We start from the raw sequence: 20,074 nt of genomic DNA, 5'->3' as shown, positions 1-20,074 counted from the left end.
AAATGCACAAAAACCTGACGCGTTTCGCCAATAAGGTTTCTTCAGACATAAACCTTTCTACAAAGGAAAATGAAAAGAAGGAACAGCGAGGAGAGTCTAAAAAATAAATGAATATTATTCTGTGTATAAACACATATGCATATTGATGTAACGATGACATAACAGAGATAGACGCAACTCTATAACCAGTTCTGAACGGTAAAACTTTGAGATTCTTAGAAGGAAACATTTTGAGGATCTTAAGTTCACTTACCACATGGAGTGATGGTTCGAAAAAATGTCATCAGGCTGAAAAAGCTCTCCGTCATAATAGCATGAACACTCTGATTTGGGTACGCATTCATTGTATTCGTTGACATGCAGTCCAGGGGGGCAATAGCATCCCTCCATACAAAACTCCTTACAGTCTGTATCAGGCAGAGACAAGGATCTGCAGGTTTGGTTGCACGGACTTCCACATTGTTGGTAGATTTTTCCTTCTGAACACTTGACAGCTATAACAAAAATGCAAACCCCCCGTGAATTACATGTGTGGTCGCTTAAAAATCGGATTCATTTTCAGATTGGAGAAGCTGATCTTTGTCAAAAGTAAATGTCTCTTTTTTTCACCTGCAGTTTTAACTAAACAAACTCAGAAATATTAACGTTGACATGTTTTCATTGAACATTCTTAGGATGTAACGTGATGTGTAAACAAAAAGTAAAAAACATTTTGTTGCAGTTCTGTAAACACTACACCAGATGGCGCTCAAGGTTCAGTGTGAACAATGCAATTTATCATCTGTCTCAATGCCTATTAATAGCAGAATGATTACATTTGTAAAAAAAAATATCATCATAAATAACTACCATATTTTAAAAGAATGACCTTGATTTTTGCACAATAATCATTTTATTATAACAATGATTCCCGGCCGGACTGGCCATCTGGCACACACGGCAAATGCTAGGTGCGCTGGTTGCCGATACCGCCACACACGTAACCACGCTAATGTTCCAAGAAGATCAGGTCCTACAGTGTGTGGCCACAAATTGGGAAGAGTATAGAAATGTAACATGCCGCTGCTTGTATCCAGATGGCGGGCAAGCATTCATCATTTGGTAGCCAAAGGGCTTAAAGTGTCAAGACTGCCCTTAATTATCTTTATGGTCATTTTTATTTGCCAATTCTTTATGATAATTACAGTTTTTGGCTACATTTGTCCAGACTTCCTGTAAGTAAAGGTGCTGTTACACTTGCTCTGCTGGATTTAACACTTGCTTGACTAAATGGGGCATTAGAAACATATATCTCCTTGCTTTTGAATGTCTACCCTGCTTATAGAAATAATTCTTTAACCATGCCATATTTATAAAGGGAATACTAAACTGTCATGTGATGCAAAAGCAGGGACTAATTGGTTGTTACTATGGAAACAAACAAAAAAAGCTTCATAAATACTTCTGTGTTCTTTTGATGTGATTAAACCGGCTGAGGTTTGTTTGCTATACATGATGGAGAACACAATTTGTGTCTAATTGGAACAGCGCCTTTAACAGGGTTTATATAAGTCGGTCAGTATTCAATTATGTGATTTTAGGCAAGATTGAATGCATCCATAATCATTATTTTAGATTTTTCTGCTACAGGACCGTCAGAATTTTACAAATTCATGCACATTGATGCTAACCCAGGAAAGGTACATTAAAAAAAATATTGAATATAAGTTCATTTATATAAAAAATATATATAATAGGCCCAATTTCTCTTTAATATTTCCTGTCTGTATATTAAAGACGAAACCGGTAAACATTACAAAAATCTAAAAGTCACTTACGGCAGAATTCTGGAGTTCGCCAGTCAATCACGATGCCTTTTCTAGAGCAGGCTATGGCGTAGGTTGAAAGAGCAGAACACATACATTCCTTCCCATCTGCGCATGAGCAAACATCGTAACGGCAGTTCTTCAGATACGGTGCAGGGTTCACCTCGTGATGGCAGGGTTGGAAAATAGATGTCATAATGGCGAAGCATACGTCTTCAGCATACCTGGCTAAAAAAAACCAACATACTGGTCATCTGGCTCCACCGGACCTGTGGCATACAGAACCACACACTAACCCAATGTGCCACCTCAGCAGCAGATCTGTGGCTGGGTACGCATAAAAACGTAGCCGCACATATCCGTCTGTCGGCTGCACCGACGTCATTGGGAGCCCGTTGGCCTGAAAGTGCCAGGGCCGCCTCGACATCACCAGTCAGGCCCTGCCAGTAAGAACCATTCAGTGTATAAACGTAAACATTTAGGCAAACGGTAGCTGCCATTTCTATACACACACATCAATGCTTTACTCTCTTAATGGGCATTGGCAGTCATGATTGGAATTTCTGCTTGTTCCAACAGCGATGTAGTAAGAGCAGTAAATATAGGCAATCCGCTGATTTCTCCAATGCAACTGAGACCTTCAAATACAGGTTGGATAATTTCACACGCAGTAACATCATATGTAAATATTGCCTTCTTCCAGCAACCTGCCGCTTCTGAGTACCGAGATCTCATTTACCGGAGTGTCCAATCACCCAAGTGAAATAACGAGACATCTACGGACTCTGTGCCATAACATAATAATGTCATAGTGTCTTTTTTTCACTAATTATTCATCGGTTACCTCGTTTGGGATTTAGACTACATGGATCTCGGTCTTGTTTTAGCAGATCTGTGCAATCTCCGCTGAGTTTCCAGGAATTCCCAAAGTCCTCCACACTCGCCTCCACGAGCCCAGATGGCGAGAGGAAGTCATCGCCTTGGTTGCCGTTGTAGTTTCCACAAAGACCGCTTGTGTAATCTGAGTACGTTGGTGACACCTGGAGTCGGACAAGCCATTGAGTGAGATATGGTTAGAGTCAGTGTATTCATTACTTATGATAATGTCATCATTTTTTGGTTATCGTTCTAGCTTCACAAACACAACAAGCAGTCTCTTCCTTTATCGCCCATTCATCCCACCTCTTTTGAGAGAGATGGCAGTGAGTAACATGCTTTGATAGACAAGCTTTGAAAGTGTTAGGAGTATAGTTTTCTTCTTCACCATAAACCCCAGAGCTGTATACAGTAATAACCCCCCAGCACTGTATACAGTAATAACCCCCAGCGCTGTATACAGTAATAACCCCCCAGCGCTGTATACAGTAATAACCCCCAGCGCTGTATACAGTAATAACCCCCAGCGCTGTATACAGTAATAACCCCCCAGCGCTGTATACAGTAATAACCCCCAGCGCTGTATACAGTAATAACCCCCAGCGCTGTATACTGTAATAACCCCCCAGTGCTGTATACAGTAATAACCCCCCAGCGCTGTATACAGTAATAACCCCCAGCGCTGTATACAGTAATAACCCCCAGCGCTGTATACAGTAATAACCCCCCAGCGCTGTACACAGTAATGTCGGTCGGCAAAACCTGACTTTATCTCACTTTGTTCCAATAAACTCCCTTTATCTGTAGACCTGGAGGCCGTCATTGTTGTCAGTCATGTTATATCTTGGGTGTCTTTCCTTCTTAAACACCATTCGGAGCTGATTCTTTAATGAATTTACAGAAGTCCGTTCCTCCATAGACTTTCATTAGACGGAGTGTCCAGATGAGTAATTAAGACAGAACCTTTCTATTGTTTACCACAATGTAGTATGATAAGGAGTCAAACCATTAGAATTGGCTTTGTGCATACACAAATGTTTTTCTAAAATGCATTTTGAGTCATTCCCCCTTAAACAAAAGCTGATGTTCAAATATGAAAAAAAAAACAAATAAAATATTCTAGATAATTTAATAAATATGGATTTCTAAATGTCTTGCCTTTACTAAAAGTTTTCCATGTCCATCCCAATCAATCTGTAGATCATCTTTGTAAGAGAGCCGTACTGAGGACATCACGGTGGTCTGGATACGGAGGGGACCTGAAGAAAATACTCAGTTTCATTAATGCTTCATTAACATATGTTAATTTATTTATATATATATATATATATATATATATATATATATATACATATATTTACTACAAATAGTAACTAATTATTCATACAGTCACAAAAGCTTATTAGTTTAAGTTTTATTATTTCAGGTTCCACTTTTGATAACGTAAACATTAAATCTAATTTAACAGATTGCATTTTCTGCTAAAGATAACATTTTTGTAACCAAACCTTTTTGAAGCCACACATTGTTCTCAGTACTTTTGAATACCAAAAGCCTTTACGAAAATTAATTCATTAATCGAGTATCTTTTTTTCCTTATCCCTCGTTTTACATGGAACACTTACTTGTCATGTGACACAAATACCGTATTGGCTCGAATATAGGCCGCACTTTTTCCCCCCAATTTAAATCTTTAAAGTGGGGGTGCGGCCTATATTCGGGGTCTAGCGCCCGACGCCCGGGACATGCAGTCCCGAGCGCCGGGCAGGCAGTGGGGTTAGGATACAGATCCCCGCAGCGGTGCAGGGGACCTGCATCCTACTCCCCGATACGCTCAGAAAGCCTCCCCTGCCAGCACTTCCCACGGGAGGAGGTGCCGGCACGGGAGGTTGTCTAAGCGCATCGTGTGGACCGCCCCCCCCCGGACTTACCGGAACAGACTCCCGGGTGTCTTGCGGGGCCGGCGGGGGACGTCTACGCAATACGCGTATACAACTTCCGGTGCCGGGACAGGAAGTTGTATTGCGTAGACGTCCCCTGCCGGCCACGCAAGACACCCGGGAGTCTGCTCCGGTAATTCCGGGGGGGGGGGTAGAGGAGGACAGCGGTAGCATATCTCGGGGAGGGAGGACAGCGGTAGCATATCTCGGGGAGGGAGGACAGTGGTAGCATATCTCGGGGAGGGAGGACAGTGGCAGCATATCTCGGGGAGGGAGGACAGTGGCAGCATATCTCGGGGAGGGAGGACAGTGGTAGCATATCTCGGGGAGGGAGGACAGTGGCAGCATATCTCGGGGAGGGAGGACAGTGGCAGCATATCTCGGGGAGGGAGGACAGTGGCAGCATATCTCGGGGAGGGAGGACAGTGGCAGCATATCTTGGGGGGGGGGACAGAGTGGCAGCATGTTTTTTTGGTGCTTTTTTAAAGAAAAAAACTTTTTCTTTAAAAAAGCACCAAACTTTTAGGGTGCGGCCTATATACGGGGGCGGCCTATATCCGAGCCAATACGGTATATCCTTTACACATATAATTTAAATAATTAAGATCATCATCAGTTATTATATTTTACAAAATTACAAAGTGGATATTGGCTTTCCCCATATTTTAGCCAGAATGTATGATGGTGATTATTATTATTATTATTATTATCTTTTATTTATATAGCGTTAACAATTTACGCAGCGTTTCGTACAACCTATATATTCCACAGAAATTATAAACTAGAACTGACAGACTGAGACAAACCGATACATTAGGTAAAAAGGACTCGGCTCGAGAGCTTACAATCTATAGGGAATGAGGTATGGAGAAAGAGGAGGGATAGTGTGGGGGTTCAATTAGTGGCAGGAAAGTTGTAGCTACAAATATTGTAGGCTTCTCTGTCTGTGTTTCATTTTATTACCATGTAGTAAAGGAAGGAGGACGTCCTGACCATCAAGGGAGACAACCCCGCCGTGCTTCAGCTTTACGGTTATATTTTGCATGTCCTGAAGGCGTACAGAAGCAGAACGGATACATACGGCATCAGGGTCATCAGCACACTAAAGAATAATAAAAATAAAAGTAAATACAAATAATGCAATAAAATAGTTCACATCCCACCAACATTATTAACAATGTCAGTATTAGATACACACTTTATTATCTCAGAGTTTTTTAGCCATACTCCTAAGGGACCTCTGTCCTTCTTTCCTCCCCTGATGCCCTTTTTTTTCTAGGAGCTCTTAAATACCTCTGTATTAGCCAATCCTCTAAGCATCTTCCTAAGCCAAAAGTGCCCTTCTCCAGATATTCAAAATGCTGAAAGATGTCGTATTAATTTAAAAAAAAAACAGTATTTTCTCCTGTTGGCCCTGTATACTGCATAGGTAAATCCCTTGAGATTTCGTGAAATTCCCCACACCTAATAAAATATGCATTATTAGGGTTACCATGGTTGGCCCTTCATACTGCATAGTGGTATTAATGACTAAATGTCACTTCACCGCATGCCAATGGATCGACAAATTCTAAGATTTAAGTTTATTAAGTAGTAAAATAATACCAAATATTATATATATATATATATATATATATATATATATATATTAAGTATTTAATAAGTATTAAGTACCTGTACAGTTTCTATGACAACGGAGAATGAGTTGTCCATTGTGTCTTTGGCGAGCAAGTAATGACATATTCCGCTGAAGGTGAAATGCTTGTTATCAAAGCTTTTGAAATGGGACTGTCCCGTTACGAAGCATTCCCCTACGGAGAAAAGCAAAAAGATGGATGACATTTATCACGATTATTATCCTAGATACGGTTAAGTTCATAGTTTTCTAAATTACGCATTAAGCATGAAGAAGCAGGATTTAAAAAAGGAAACCCAGGGATATTGGGGTTAATTCATGCAAATTTATAATGTATAATTATTGAGAAATTATTTCAAATACATGTTGCTGCCAAACATGCTTTATTCTCTTATTTTTGTAAGAGAAAGTGTCATTCAGGGTTACCTGGAATTTTATTGTTTTTTGATGACATCATAGAGGACGATAGCAGACAATTACACCAGAAAAAATGTAATTATTAATTATATTGGGTATAATAAAAATCTATTTAGAATGAATGTTTAATGTACCGACATACGTCTGTATAATGTACTTATTTCCTACTTTGATTTCAGGAATATTTGAATATTTTAAATGAATTGTGAAATACATGATTTTATCATTCCGTCTGTAAAATGCAGCTAGTAACATAAAATATGTGGTATATGAAACATAATGCATGATATCTATTCCCTAAAAATGTGAAAAAAATGAATTTTACTAAATTTAAATTTACTTTAAATACCGAGTCATACATGCATATTCATAAAAAAATACTTTTTTTAATGTAGATTTTTATCATAATATTCACAAAATTCAAATATTGTGTTTTATTTTATGTGTTATATTTTGATGATGTATTTTTTTTTACAAATAAGGAAATAAACATCTTTTTTAGAAAAAAATTGGGATGAAACTTTTTTACGATTCCTAATTTTATGTTTTTGCTTCTCGAAGGAAATGCGTGAGTCAAAAAAGGCTTCCTGTTTCTTGGTGGTGGTTGGTCTGGATGCAATGAGCTTCCTTCGAGGAATGCCCCTAGTGAAGCTACGTGTGTTGTAGGGCATCATTAAACTTTATATGTTTTATTTACATAGTTTATGAAAGTTATCATATATATATTGGACCTGGCAAAATCGGTAAAAAAGACAAAACAAGAAGAGGCCAACCAAGGAATTTATCTCAATATGAAATAAATGTAATATTTTCTATTAAAAGGAAAATATCGTACCCATGTTTTCAAACTGGGACGGGCAGACGGATATATAAATAAAAGTACGTATATGAGGTTTTCTTCTTTATTCACATACCTGGGCAATCTTCACTGCTGCATTCCCAAAGACCCCGATTGCAGGTACTAAATAAGAAATATATACATATAATTTATGGAATAAATGTCAAAAACAGAGATGATATTTCCAATAAAGGTGACCATGGCGGGCGTTCTTACCAAGTATTACAATCGCGATGGATGGTGGACCCCACGGGGTATCTCTTTCCAGAATGAATGCACGAGCACTCCGATGCATCAATACATCGATCACCATCAAGTACCTTTCCCTCTGTAGATAAAAGGGAAATAGAACCCAAAATAGAATTGTATCGCCCCAAATTTAGCTAAGCTTCTGTGGCCAGACCTTAAGGTCTTGTATGCGAGGTGGACATATGGACAAAAGTTAGAATCCCTTATCTCCTGACCCCAGGGAGATATACATTTTGGAAGAGCAACCTTCAAAGGTGCTTTCAACAAAGACGTAATAATAAGTCAAATAATCTCAAATATACCTTTTTTGGAAAGAAGTCATACTAAAACAACCACATAGTTCCTTCTGTGGAAAATTGGTAACTATACATTCATAAATTACTATTTTTGGGAGAATTAAACATAAAATGGGCAAATAATAAATGCATTTCACTTAATTGTAAAAAAAATGTAGTGTGAACTGATCTTACCTGGGCAACTACATCCATCAAGGCATTGTTCTTGACACACCTCATTGATATCTAGACTCTGGCAGGTTTTAACGCAGGGGGTCACGCATTCATTATATTCCATTCCTGGTGGACACTGGGGTTCTACAGAGATAATGATTTTTGAGGGGTTTGAATTATTCGTGTTTTGCATTAATTACATATAATACACACAAAAAATGATCTCAAAGTAGATTTTTTTCTCATTTTAAATTAAAATTATTTATTTATTATTATTTATATTTATTATTATTTATATAGTATTTATTATTTATTATTATTTATTACAATTATTTTTTTATGAATAATTTGAGGTTGCACAATATTTGGTGATTTTAAAAATGTTAAGAAAAAAGTACCACTTACTACAAGCTGTGTGTGTCGCCCAGCTGTTCATGATAACGCCATGCTGAGCGCAGGTTCTTGCATATTCCAAGAAAGTTTCACAGGGACAGTTCATGTCCTCGGCACATGTACACATGTCATCTTCACAAATAGCCACGTATGGATCTGGGTCAACGACGTGGTGGCACTTCATGAACGTGGAGGATGTTTTCAGCAGTTCGCATCTTTGCAAAAAGCCCTAAAAAGTATGAGATGTTATTCGGTAGCCATACGATGATGGCGTCTGCCAATGGAATGGAATCCAATATCTAGTTCACAATTAATATATATATATATAATTCCTACAATTTCATATAAATGAGAAGTAAAATATTGAGCATAGTTGTCTTTTTTTCCCAGGAATACAACATTTATAGTGGAGCAAGATGCAGGGATAGTACGTCTATTGCACATTAATCTATGTGTCCCGTTCTCCTACCTTGGTGTCTATCTTTTCTGGGAGATTGGGGCATCTTGCGTGTCAATGGGTGGTAATGTAGCAGCCAGAAATAAAAATAAATGCTGATGCAGTAAACTTGTTTACCAATTAGTTAGCTTTAATAGAAAAATATGGACTTGTATGAACTGGCATCAATAAGTCAAAAGGGAAAGTTTACAGGGGCCCAGGAGGGTTGAGTTTCAGCTCCTTGGCTTCACCAACTCCATTGAGCTCTGCTGCAGAAAGAGCTTGGTCAGCCCTGCATAATGTATAGTTAAGTCAGTGAGATTTCTTTAAAGTTGTGAATTATGTATTATAGGAGGCTAGTTCAGGACATAACGCCGGAGAAACTTGCTAGTGTTGTCCCATAATCATACCTGGGAACTCTCCGGGTTTGACCCGGAGATTACCGGGTGAGCGCTGCTCCTCCGGTTCTCCGGGTCAAGACCCGAATCCTCTGGGTCGCGGGAGCGGGGTCTTGACACGCCCCGCTTCCCGCCTATTTTTCCTTTAAATGGGGGTGTTTCCCGCTGCCATCAGTGTGCAGTTCTGGCCGTGGCCCGCAAGGGAAGGCTCCGGGTAGCCGGAGCCCAGAAGTTCCTAGGAATGCCCATAATCAATCGTAAGGTTAAAACCAACTCTCCTAAAATGTTACAAACGCTCCTTCCAACTCTCCATTTAGTGAATACACCCCCATTAAGCCCCCTAAACATCCTTAACAAAGTCCCTAGAAGCCTTGGGCCTTCAGTAATACAGCAAACAAAAATGCCCTTCTTTGGCTATCTGAATTATTCGAATGCATGAAAGAATCTTCTCTGTTCTGAGAAGCTTAAGTAGCAGAATTTGTTATATGGACGTGGGTTGTAATGTTATGTTTTAGTAACAAAGACCAATTTTTTTTAACAAAAAATACCAAAATTCAGATATTTGTGCTATGTTCACTTACAGTTACCTAAATCATATCTGTTTTGATTTTCAAATCCTTATAGATAAACAAGAATTGTCATGATGTGCAATTTATTCACTGTTAACCCTCGGGTGACAAGAGTTAAATTCCTGAAAAATACTTCCTTGCTAGTGATGAGTTACAAATTCCTGTGTTTATATAAATTCAGTTTTACTGGTTCCCTTTGGGAGATAACATGAAAGAACACAAACATTTCCACTGAATAATACCAAATTAGTATAAACACTAGCTACATGCACACAATGGTTGTTTCTTTCCAACCATCGCGCCAGGTACCTGGGGAATACAGTGATGCAGACTCAAAATGGGGCGGAATATGAACGGGTCGTCATCATAAAACTATATTTAGTATATTTAAAATAATTATAGATTTTTCACTAATCTCCAGTATGTAGGAGAGGGCTAGCAAAGGAGCAGGAGGTCAATTGCCCCCCGTGGCTGGTTTCAACATTTTAGGCCCCCATCTTGTTTCTCCCTTTAATCTGTTGACGTCAAAAGATCTAAAGTAAGGACCACTTTTTGACACCATTTTCTCTACAGTCTTCTTTGGTAAATGGGTGTTGGGCAAGACTAGTTAATGAGCCTGGAGTGTGTTCAGAGCTGGACTGGTGATGACAGGCCGGCCCTGGCCCTTTAGGGCAAGTGGCTGCCTGATTATGTAAGTGAGGCTGGATATGAGCGGCCACACGCTATGCTTTCATGCTCACATAGCATGTGGTCGGTCATATCCAGCTGCTGATCACGTGGTAAATGGACTTGGTGTGCCAGATGGCCAGACCGTTGTTGGCTGGTCTGGACTGAAGTCTGAACTTTGACAATCCTCCTCTGCCACTCTATAAGTTGTGTTTAGCTTTTTTCTTTGGATGGATGAAGAAGAATAAAGTAGAGACCTCTGAGGTGCCAAAAGTTTGATGTTGATATGAATAAGTTTATAGAGTTTAGATGTAGACCCTGGATGGTCTTACATTCGACTTTCTGCTGGGTTTGTGTTGTTCCTCATGTGAGCACCTATGGCTTTTTCTTCCTCGCTTACATATATTATAATAAATTTGCCCTGAATCCAGTGTGTCCAGGCTGGCAGGGACTAAGGTGATAGGTGGTTCCAACTATGGAGATCTCTTCTCCAACATTGTTCACATGTATCAGAAGGAGTATCAGGTGATGATATTTTGACCTGGTGTCTCCAGAGTCTAGAACCACACATGGAGTAAATAAATAATGTGGAGAGGGGGTATCTGCCGTGGAAGCAGATACCCCCTCTCCCCTGCCTCCACTACCCTACAAGAAACATAAATGGGGTGTGTGGATGTGGATACTATCTGTATTTTAAAACTTCTATATAGACTCTAATAAAGGACTCATTGCATTGGAGTCTCCAGGGTTATCACAGGCAAGGATTCTGCTAAAAAAAAGTTAATTTACTAAAACTGCATGAATATTTTTGGGTGAGTGGGCAACAAAGTCCTCAAGAACTGCAAGATTGTTTTAGAACAAAAGCTTTAGTCATTCTTCTTATTGTGTTTGTTCCGTGTTGCCTTACAGTGTCCCCACAGAAAAAAAAAAACCCCGGGAGGGGAATGTGCATTACTAGAGGAAATTTCAATAAACAAAGAAATCTTTTAAAGATGGAAAGATCTAGATCGTTAAACGAGCCGTTGCATAGCTGCATTCCAGCCGTCACCCGATGAATTTAGAGAGAGCAGCGCTGTCCGCAAATATAAACTTGACATTAATCAGTACAGCGCAGTGATCAGCATAGATGCTGTATATGATTATCAGTCCATATTGGGGCTGTAAGGATATATAAAATATTAAAAAAATACCTGTGGTGTAAATCAGTTTCTTTTGGGTAAATTGGGAATTTGTCGAATTTTTCTGTTTTTTTTTTTTTTTTTAACAAAAACAATTCGGATAAATTTTCGGTTTGTTTTTGGCTCATTTGTTTCCAGGCAACAAATTATGTTCCCTGTTAAATATTTCCCTACCTTCTCTGTCAACCACGTCTTGGTCTTCTTGTTCTATTTTCTCTCTTTCATTTTCTATCTTCGTCCTCATCTTCACAGACATAACCTGGCACAAACGTCTGCCAAAATGGCGGCGATCTATGGTGATTGGAGGATCGGGCAAAAGGATGTCGACGCTGCCATCTTGGCGTAAGTTCACGCCAGGTTATGTCCACGGAGATGCATACAAAGATAGAAGATAAAAGATGAAGAACAAGAAGATGTCGTGGTCGGCAGAGAAGGTAGGGGAAAATGTAGAGAGCGTTAACAAAAGTGTGAAAGGGCAGCGAATTTCGGATAAAAATATTAAAGTTTTTTGCTTTGTTTTCATCCGATTCGTGGGGGGTCTGGCCCTGTTTTCGGGGCTTCATATGAATCATCAATTTTTTCTAAATTACGTAAATTTGCAATTTGTACGAATCTGAATGTACGAGTCTAATATATATACGGTAAAGGTGTGTGTGTATATGTATGTATGTATATAAGATCTAATATCCCTCAGCGATTAATACTTTGGAGAAAGTGGGCAAGGGATGCCTTGCTTTAGGCCTTACCTTTTCTGCAGTTTCGGATGTTATATTACAGGTATTATTAGGTGGATACACTCGTTTGCACCTTTTTTCTCCCCCGTGCATTGCCCAAGAATTTGCAAACTCGTGGCTCTTCTCTGCCATAATGCCTGGGTAAAAGAAACAAAATATACATTTAATAAACAAGAAATAAATATATAAAGAAACTCGGCTTCATGCCAACACTTTTACAATTACAGGGATAATAATTTCTGTCAGATTCCATTGCAGCCAGCAGTGAGATAGGTGTACAGACGGGGGTATTCAAACAAAATCGGTAAACTTGTTACCTGAAACTTTATATTTTTATAATATTCGACTGTTTTTGGTCATTTTTGTGTTCATTTTTATGTTTCGTTGCATTTGGTTTGCAAAGGTTTTCCACAGAATGAAGGTGAGAACACCTACAAGGGGCGTAAGCGAAACCCTGTTGACGTGACTTGGTGCTCGGTCAAAATGGAAGGTTTTTAACCATTTCCGTGCCAGACAGGGGCTCAGTGCATAGTTTTGCGACAGAGTTTGACCCTCTCCTCACGCCAAATTGGATGTTGGCCTTCTTCCCACTGTTATCTTTCCTCGTGCTTTTCCCTCATAAAGTTTCCCCTGTCTGATAAGTATTTCCTGTGTCTTATCACTGCTCGCCAGATACGTCGCCCTTATTTCTTTGATAGATCATTGTTTGGTCTGAGGTGTTCCAAACGGCGGAAAATGGCGTTTATCATATAAAATTAGAGTTACTAGAAAACAAAAAAATCAATGAAAATTTATATTTTTGTCTTATTTTCCTAAATAAGGGTAACATAATGTAGTTTTACAATCTTTTTCATTTCCTTCTATAGATCATAGTTCGTGGCTATCGTGGGACATTTTCTAAATTTCTAATTTAATAGTTTTATTGAATCTAGTTATCCAAAGTGATTGACCCAAAGAAAACGGCCCTTTGCCATCTCATAGAATCTTATCATTCATAAATAACCCCAAAATAAAGCAAGGAATCAGCGCAGACACAACAAATACTATTTAACCCCTTAAGGACAATGGGCGGTCCCTAAACCCATTGGAAACAATGCATTTTGTCATTAAGGGGTTAAAAAGCCCATGAGGAATAAACATTGGGGATTCCGTCACACTATATGGCCATATCACCGTTACGTCCATCTGGATTAAACTGATTTTTGTCCTTCATTTTCTTACGGACTTTGTATATTTTGATAGCGTATATATATATATATATATATATATATATATATATATATATATATATATATATATATATATATATAAATCCAAAAAAAAATAAAGTTTTCTCTTACAAAATTTGTGGCCTTTTTCTGCTTGTTTTATGTACGCTTTCTCTGTTTGTTTTTACAACAAATGCCACACATAAGTACCGTTGCTGTTAGTTATAACAAGAAAACACAATGTAATCATAATATCTGTTGTTATACGTCACACAAGTCGGTGACCTTCAAAACGAACGCTCATAAGGTTCAGAGCAATGTGTAAAAATAGTTATATTATTCTTTGTTGATAGAGATTCTTTCTCTCCATGCGAACAAGCGAGATTGCTAGAAAAGACCAGAGTGCTACTGCTACCAGGGGCACATTGTTATGCATGGGCAAGTCTAAAGTCAGACCAAACCAGACTTATGTGCTAAATAATTCTTTGTAGGGCTTCTCAGATGACCCAAAATTAATCTCAGGGGCAAAAGCCACAACTGAGCTGTGTCAAGTTTCCCAAGTTTTTGGCTGGGAATACCAGTGTGGGATCATGTAGGGCTTTAGTGCTTGGCTTGGAGGGTAGGAGAGTACGCCAGAACCAAGTCAGTTACAAAAAAGCCCTACTTCTGTTTGGTGGTTGCAAATAATGTAAGGACTTCCAGTATCTTTTGAGCTCAGCCTGCTTATGGCATAAATTAAGGCTCCTTGGGTCTGGCGTAGCCCTTGTTCAGTTCATGTTGCTCCAGGACCAGCTTCCTAACCTCCATCCAAGTTCAGCAGCCCTTTTATTCTAGTCTCCCCTGCCATGGAATGTTGATAAAAGCCCACATTTAATCTAATTCTGGATTTTCTCACCAGTTAAGAAACATTTACATTATTTTGAAAGATAAAAAGTTGACTAACAAGTCAGGGATGGTAATCAGTATGTTTTATTGGTTAAGGCATGGTTTAGATACCCATGTTTCTCTAGTCTTGTCTAGTCTAGTTTTTTTCCCCCACATCTCCTATCCTTGCTATCACATGAAGGGCTAGTTTACTATAATGTTAAATGACAGCTTATACGTGATTCAGGAGGGTCAAGAGTTATACAAGAACAGATGAAGGATCAAGGCTAAGTTTTAATAATAGGTTGCAATAAGGAGGGAACAATGTGTATCTACTGATATATATAGAATGAAGTCCTTCTCTTGGGAGAAGCTCAGTTGGTTGGCCATTGATTATGAGTAGTGAAGTCAGGGAGCTAAGATGTTTAATTTACCTGCAAAATCTAAGAAAAGTTAATAAAACCCGTGGTCACCTTACTCACTTACCCTCTTGAGTCATGAAATCATCTTCTGCAAGTTGATTGAAGTTGCCGCAGAGCCCACATGTTTTGTTAGATAGTTTGTTGGACAACACGACCTGCACGTTCCCGCTGGTGTCGATCTTAACCATAAAGCCATGCTCCTGACTAGACAGTTTATAATATCCAGCTTCGGTTTCCAGGAATATCCCATTGGAGGCGTATGGCATAGAAATGCTAATATATGGTCAGAAACAAAGTAGTGCGTCTTTATTAAGGTGGCCATCACTATCATGACAGATCACTACTATGAGATCACTAAGGCAAAAAAAAAGTAATTTGAGGTTTTGAAACATATTAAAAATTCACAGTACTTTCTGTAGACCAGGACTGGTATTAGTGGCTCTTCATCTGTCATTGAACCTCAACTCTCAACTTTAATGTCCATGGACTCCATGGAAGTCACCTACCAATATGCTCAGGGAAGCAACACAACTTTAAATTGATTTTAATAAAATGAATTAAATAGGGGGTTTAATTGTAATGCAGAGCACTGGCTGGAAGGAAGGGGGAGTTAAAACAGGAGAGAAACAAAGGGGATGGTAAGAGCCAGAGATGGAGAAGTCTAGAAAAACCCAAATAGAAGGAGTTTAGAAGGAAAGCTGGATAGAACAGTTTCAGATGGGATTGTTCAATTGAAGAGTAGAGACAAGATAAATTAAACAGAAGTGGGGTTAGAAGTGGTGTTATGAAAGGAAAGTGAAAGGGAGAATTTAATAGAGGAAGATCAAAAAAGGGAGCAGAACCCAACTGAAAAGAGGTGTGAAACTGACCTGGAGGGATTATTACATCTAATTTAGTTTGATGAAGTGTACTAAGAAGGGGAGAAAGCATTCTGTGTCATGTAACGATGTATTCAGTACAACAAATATTCTGTGTGTGGTCCCTCAAAGCATAGAACCCCGCTTAGGAGTCATTGATTTACCTTTTTTCTCCTTCTGTTGCAGTTCCGTCCAAAAAGACGTGAATGTCAAAATACTCTCCCAAGTACATCGACACGCTCTTCCTTTTACCATTTCTATAATCCACTAGGGTGACAGATAAAGACGTCTTAGTTAATCACTGTGTCTGGTTCTAGATGTCTATTGCCATTTATTACCTGTGTGTTACTTCTTACCAAGCAGGGAGAAGGAATGGCGGTGACAGTCTCCAGCCAGCATGTAACTGCAGTCTCCAAGAAAGTCATAGAATGTGCCATCGAATGTCCGTACATGGCTTCCTCCAAAGAGGCTACACCGTGATAGCATGGACCAGTCCAATTTCCCTTCGGCAACCAGGGGACTAAATATTCCTTCAAATAAAAAAGAAGCGTGTACATGAAGCAAACAGAGGTATTCCGATTTGCGTTTAAAGGGGTAGTTTACTGCCCCAAACAGCTTCACCAAACATGAATTCTTATAATGAAACATGAAATTACGGTTATGACCTTCAAAACATTTTATTCAGCTTTCAATAAAGTATGATGGACTTTTATGGACTTTTGATATATGACACTTGATGATTAAGGAACCTTTCAAAAAATGTTCTTTAAAAAAATGTATTTTGGTGAATATTGAACACTTTGTTCTGTGTCAGAGAGGCATTATGTTTGATGACAACAACAAAAGTGTGACTTTTTGGGGATGAGTTTATATAATCTGCCGGATAAGCTAGACAGGGCTTGAACTTTTCCAAAAATGTTTAGATAAAGGGTGTCAGACTCGGCCCTTGAGGGCTGTAATCTTTCAAAGGATTTCCGTAATCAATCAACATGACCGATATCCTTCCTAGAAACTTAGCGTGCCTTGTGCTCCAACATCACTGATCCTAAACACCCCTGGAATAGGATCTCATAATATTATTATTATTTTTATTATTATTTATTTATACAGCAGCAACAATTACTCAAAGTTTATTACAGTCCATACATTGAAATAAGAATTGACAGATTAAGACGAACCAAACTTTTGGGGTCTTTTCCTTAAAGTGAAAGTTGGTATGAGAGTTTGCAGGAGAGTTGACTACACTACGCATTGTGAAGGTCCAACCCCAGCGAGCTTCTCCTACAGGAGAAGAGCATGGACAACCCTGTATTATGTATATTTAAATCCATGAGATAAGGAAAATTTAGCAGTGTTGGCCCTTCATAATGAATATTGAAGTGAGAGCATTTTAAAACTATCACGCAAAGCACCCCTTTAATAAATAGAATCCATAGAATCGTCTACACATATGATTTCACTTTGAAACATTGGACATGCACCTTATACACAAAACCTTTTATTTTTTGGGGGGTTTAAACATATGCTTTTACGCGTATAAGAAAATTCTGAAAACATATAATAGGTAAAGAAAAGACAGGTAAATCTGGAACAATCATCAAATGTATGGTAATATTTTTCATTATTATTTAAAAAGTGTAAAACAATGTCTAAATACCGACTTTTATTAATATTAATTGTTAGAAGATGATGCAACATACCCCCGATATCTGTCTATACAACTCATTTTATTTATATATATATATATATATATATAATTAAGATATATAATATAATTAAAAGATAGGTAGAATGATTATTATTATTATGAATAATAATTATAATATAATATAAATAATAATAATTAACCCACCAAGCACACAACAATTATCGGACTCTCTTTTTAAAATGAATATTCAAAAAATTGCTAAATGGAAAAAACGTGAGTAATTTTATTAATTGTCCTCCAGATCCCCTCCAGACATCTCATCCAATGCTCGATTTGTACATTGGTTTCAAGGCATATTTTTACAAAGCCTTGACATTTCAGAAAATGACAGACGCCGTAGTCTGCTCTAACAAAAGCCGGGTTGTTCTGTCTTAACGTTGCTTTGCGCTAAGACTCCAAAAATCCGAGTTTGAGAGCATTTATTCGGTGCAGAAATAGAATATTGCTTTGGTATTATATTTATTCCTACTGAATATCTATCCCCGCTATAAGCTGATTTACACTTCTTCTATGATGTTTGACCAACAATTGAGTGGATGATTGAGTGATTATGGCTAAAAATCCAATAAGTTTTGCAACGTCTCTCTAATTATCTAAAGATTATATATTAAATATATATCTGTAGAGCGTAAGCTTGTGAGCAGGGCCCTCTTTACCTAATTAATCGGTTCTTCGTAGTCACTTTTAGTTCCGAATATATAGACTGTAAGAAGTGCTGCGTAAATATGAATAAAATATTTTATATATATATACCGTATATATATATATATATATATATATATATTTCAATATGAGTATTTCAATCTGTATGATTAATATATTATTTTCTTTTGGTTTCTGCTAATCTCTATGACAATACCCAACCCTTTACAGAATTCCACACAAAATGATTATTTTGATTACTTTTACATTAAAAGTAAATATGTTTCTTACCCGGGGTGAGGATGCTGACCAGCCATAGTGCCAACAACTGCAGGAAATTCATCTGTATGAGGAAAACAAAACATTTTCTTTGAAATATTCCAAATTATGAAATTATATCAATTCTAAAGTCAATATTTTAATAAATTACAAAGGGAAATATATATACTTAAGGGGCATATATATATATATATATATATATATATATATACATATAAATATATACAGTATATACATACATATATATATATATATATATATATACTGTATATGTGGAGTGTTTTTGCTGACCTTGTGGCCCCTGAAAATATTAACCCATTAATGGCCATGAGGATTCCTTTTAAAAAGCCTGGGGACTTTATATGAGCCGAAAACATGGCATTCAAAAAAATGACATAAGATTACATAACTAGTATGAAAACACAAACAGCAAAAGCCGTGAAAGCTGCATAATTTATGAATTATCTGCAGACTTGTTGATCTATACAAGAAAGTGAAACATTTTGACAAGTCAGACTATCAGTGCTTAAATATATAAGAAGATGGTTAAAAAAAATTACAATCATTTGCCGTATTAACTCTTTAGAAATTACTCGACACTAAAGGCGTGGATATTATTTAAGCAAAAAAAAAAAAATTCTGCAGGAAAACGTAACATTGTTAACTTTTTCTTTAAAAAAAAAAACATTAAAATAAATAACGTATTGAATAATTTTGAAGTGAGAATAACGCGCATGATAGACAAATGACAACGTTTCAATAATGATCTCTTTAAGTTACTAAAGCTTTAAATCCTCGTCGGTGCTCAACGTATGTTGTCCACATGCGATAAATAACTTAAAAAAAATATTTTTTTAATGAAAGTTAGAAATTTCATCAGATTCCCAGGAATTAAAAATAAAATTTTGAAGTTTTTCCTTAAAATACAGAAGAATTAAACGTACCTTAGCGCATTTGAGATGGAAAATCTCAAATGAATCGGTGTGGTTGGCGGTCCCAATATCTAGATGTTCATAGCTGCAGGTTCCTTGTGATCCAGGACCACAGTAGGGTCTTCTGCGCGCCCCAACATCTTATGTATACTTTTGGCAGGAACTTTAGTTCATTAAAAGGAAAAGATAGAACGTGAGTGCTACATCCGCCTGAATCAAAACACAATGGCGTAAAGCGGCTATCAGGAACATCAGCTGGCTTAATTACCAGACGGGAACAATGAAAGGAAACAACATTAAAAAAATGGTTCTTGAGTGATTGGCCTTTGAAAGGCTTTATGAGAAAATTCATGGGGATACTGATGAGCAAACAGAAACGTCAACGAGCTGTTTAACAATGATTTGTCGCTCTTTGGATCTTGTTAAAAACACATTTTTCTCAATTACTAGCAAAGGAGTCTGGCAAAAACGTCTTGAATTTGGACCCAGTGGAACAATGGCTTCTGAAAACGCTAGAGAAAACTTTTGGTAGAAAATAAAATACCGATTTTTGTTTAAAAAAATGTGTTTTGACAACT

General features: G+C 37.8%; 1 protein-coding gene across 1 annotated transcript in view; it reads right to left on the bottom strand.

The window, feature by feature from the left end:
* The window catches only part of VWF (von Willebrand factor), a 67,057-nt gene extending 47,348 nt beyond the window's left edge, over nucleotides 1–19,709 (bottom strand). The window contains exons 1-16 of the mRNA XM_053463565.1: nucleotides 19,509–19,709; nucleotides 18,577–18,628; nucleotides 16,292–16,465; nucleotides 16,100–16,202; nucleotides 15,143–15,351; nucleotides 12,597–12,721; nucleotides 8,616–8,832; nucleotides 8,232–8,354; nucleotides 7,729–7,840; nucleotides 7,589–7,635; nucleotides 6,296–6,432; nucleotides 5,585–5,723; nucleotides 3,840–3,940; nucleotides 2,650–2,845; nucleotides 1,818–2,033; nucleotides 254–494 (exon numbers count right to left, since the gene is read on the bottom strand). Coding sequence (XP_053319540.1) covers nucleotides 254–494; nucleotides 1,818–2,033; nucleotides 2,650–2,845; nucleotides 3,840–3,940; nucleotides 5,585–5,723; nucleotides 6,296–6,432; nucleotides 7,589–7,635; nucleotides 7,729–7,840; nucleotides 8,232–8,354; nucleotides 8,616–8,832; nucleotides 12,597–12,721; nucleotides 15,143–15,351; nucleotides 16,100–16,202; nucleotides 16,292–16,465; nucleotides 18,577–18,628 — 2,192 coding nt within the window. The 5' untranslated portion in view covers nucleotides 19,509–19,709. The remainder of the gene's footprint in view (nucleotides 1–253; nucleotides 495–1,817; nucleotides 2,034–2,649; nucleotides 2,846–3,839; nucleotides 3,941–5,584; nucleotides 5,724–6,295; nucleotides 6,433–7,588; nucleotides 7,636–7,728; nucleotides 7,841–8,231; nucleotides 8,355–8,615; nucleotides 8,833–12,596; nucleotides 12,722–15,142; nucleotides 15,352–16,099; nucleotides 16,203–16,291; nucleotides 16,466–18,576; nucleotides 18,629–19,508) is intronic.
* Nucleotides 19,710–20,074: the final 365 nt, after the last annotated feature.

This window comes from Spea bombifrons, chromosome 4 (assembly GCF_027358695.1).
Source record: "Spea bombifrons isolate aSpeBom1 chromosome 4, aSpeBom1.2.pri, whole genome shotgun sequence".
NCBI lineage: Eukaryota > Metazoa > Chordata > Amphibia > Anura > Pelobatidae > Spea > Spea bombifrons.
The sequence above is the reverse complement of the archived record's forward strand: the minus strand, read 5'-3'. Positions and strand labels throughout refer to the sequence as shown.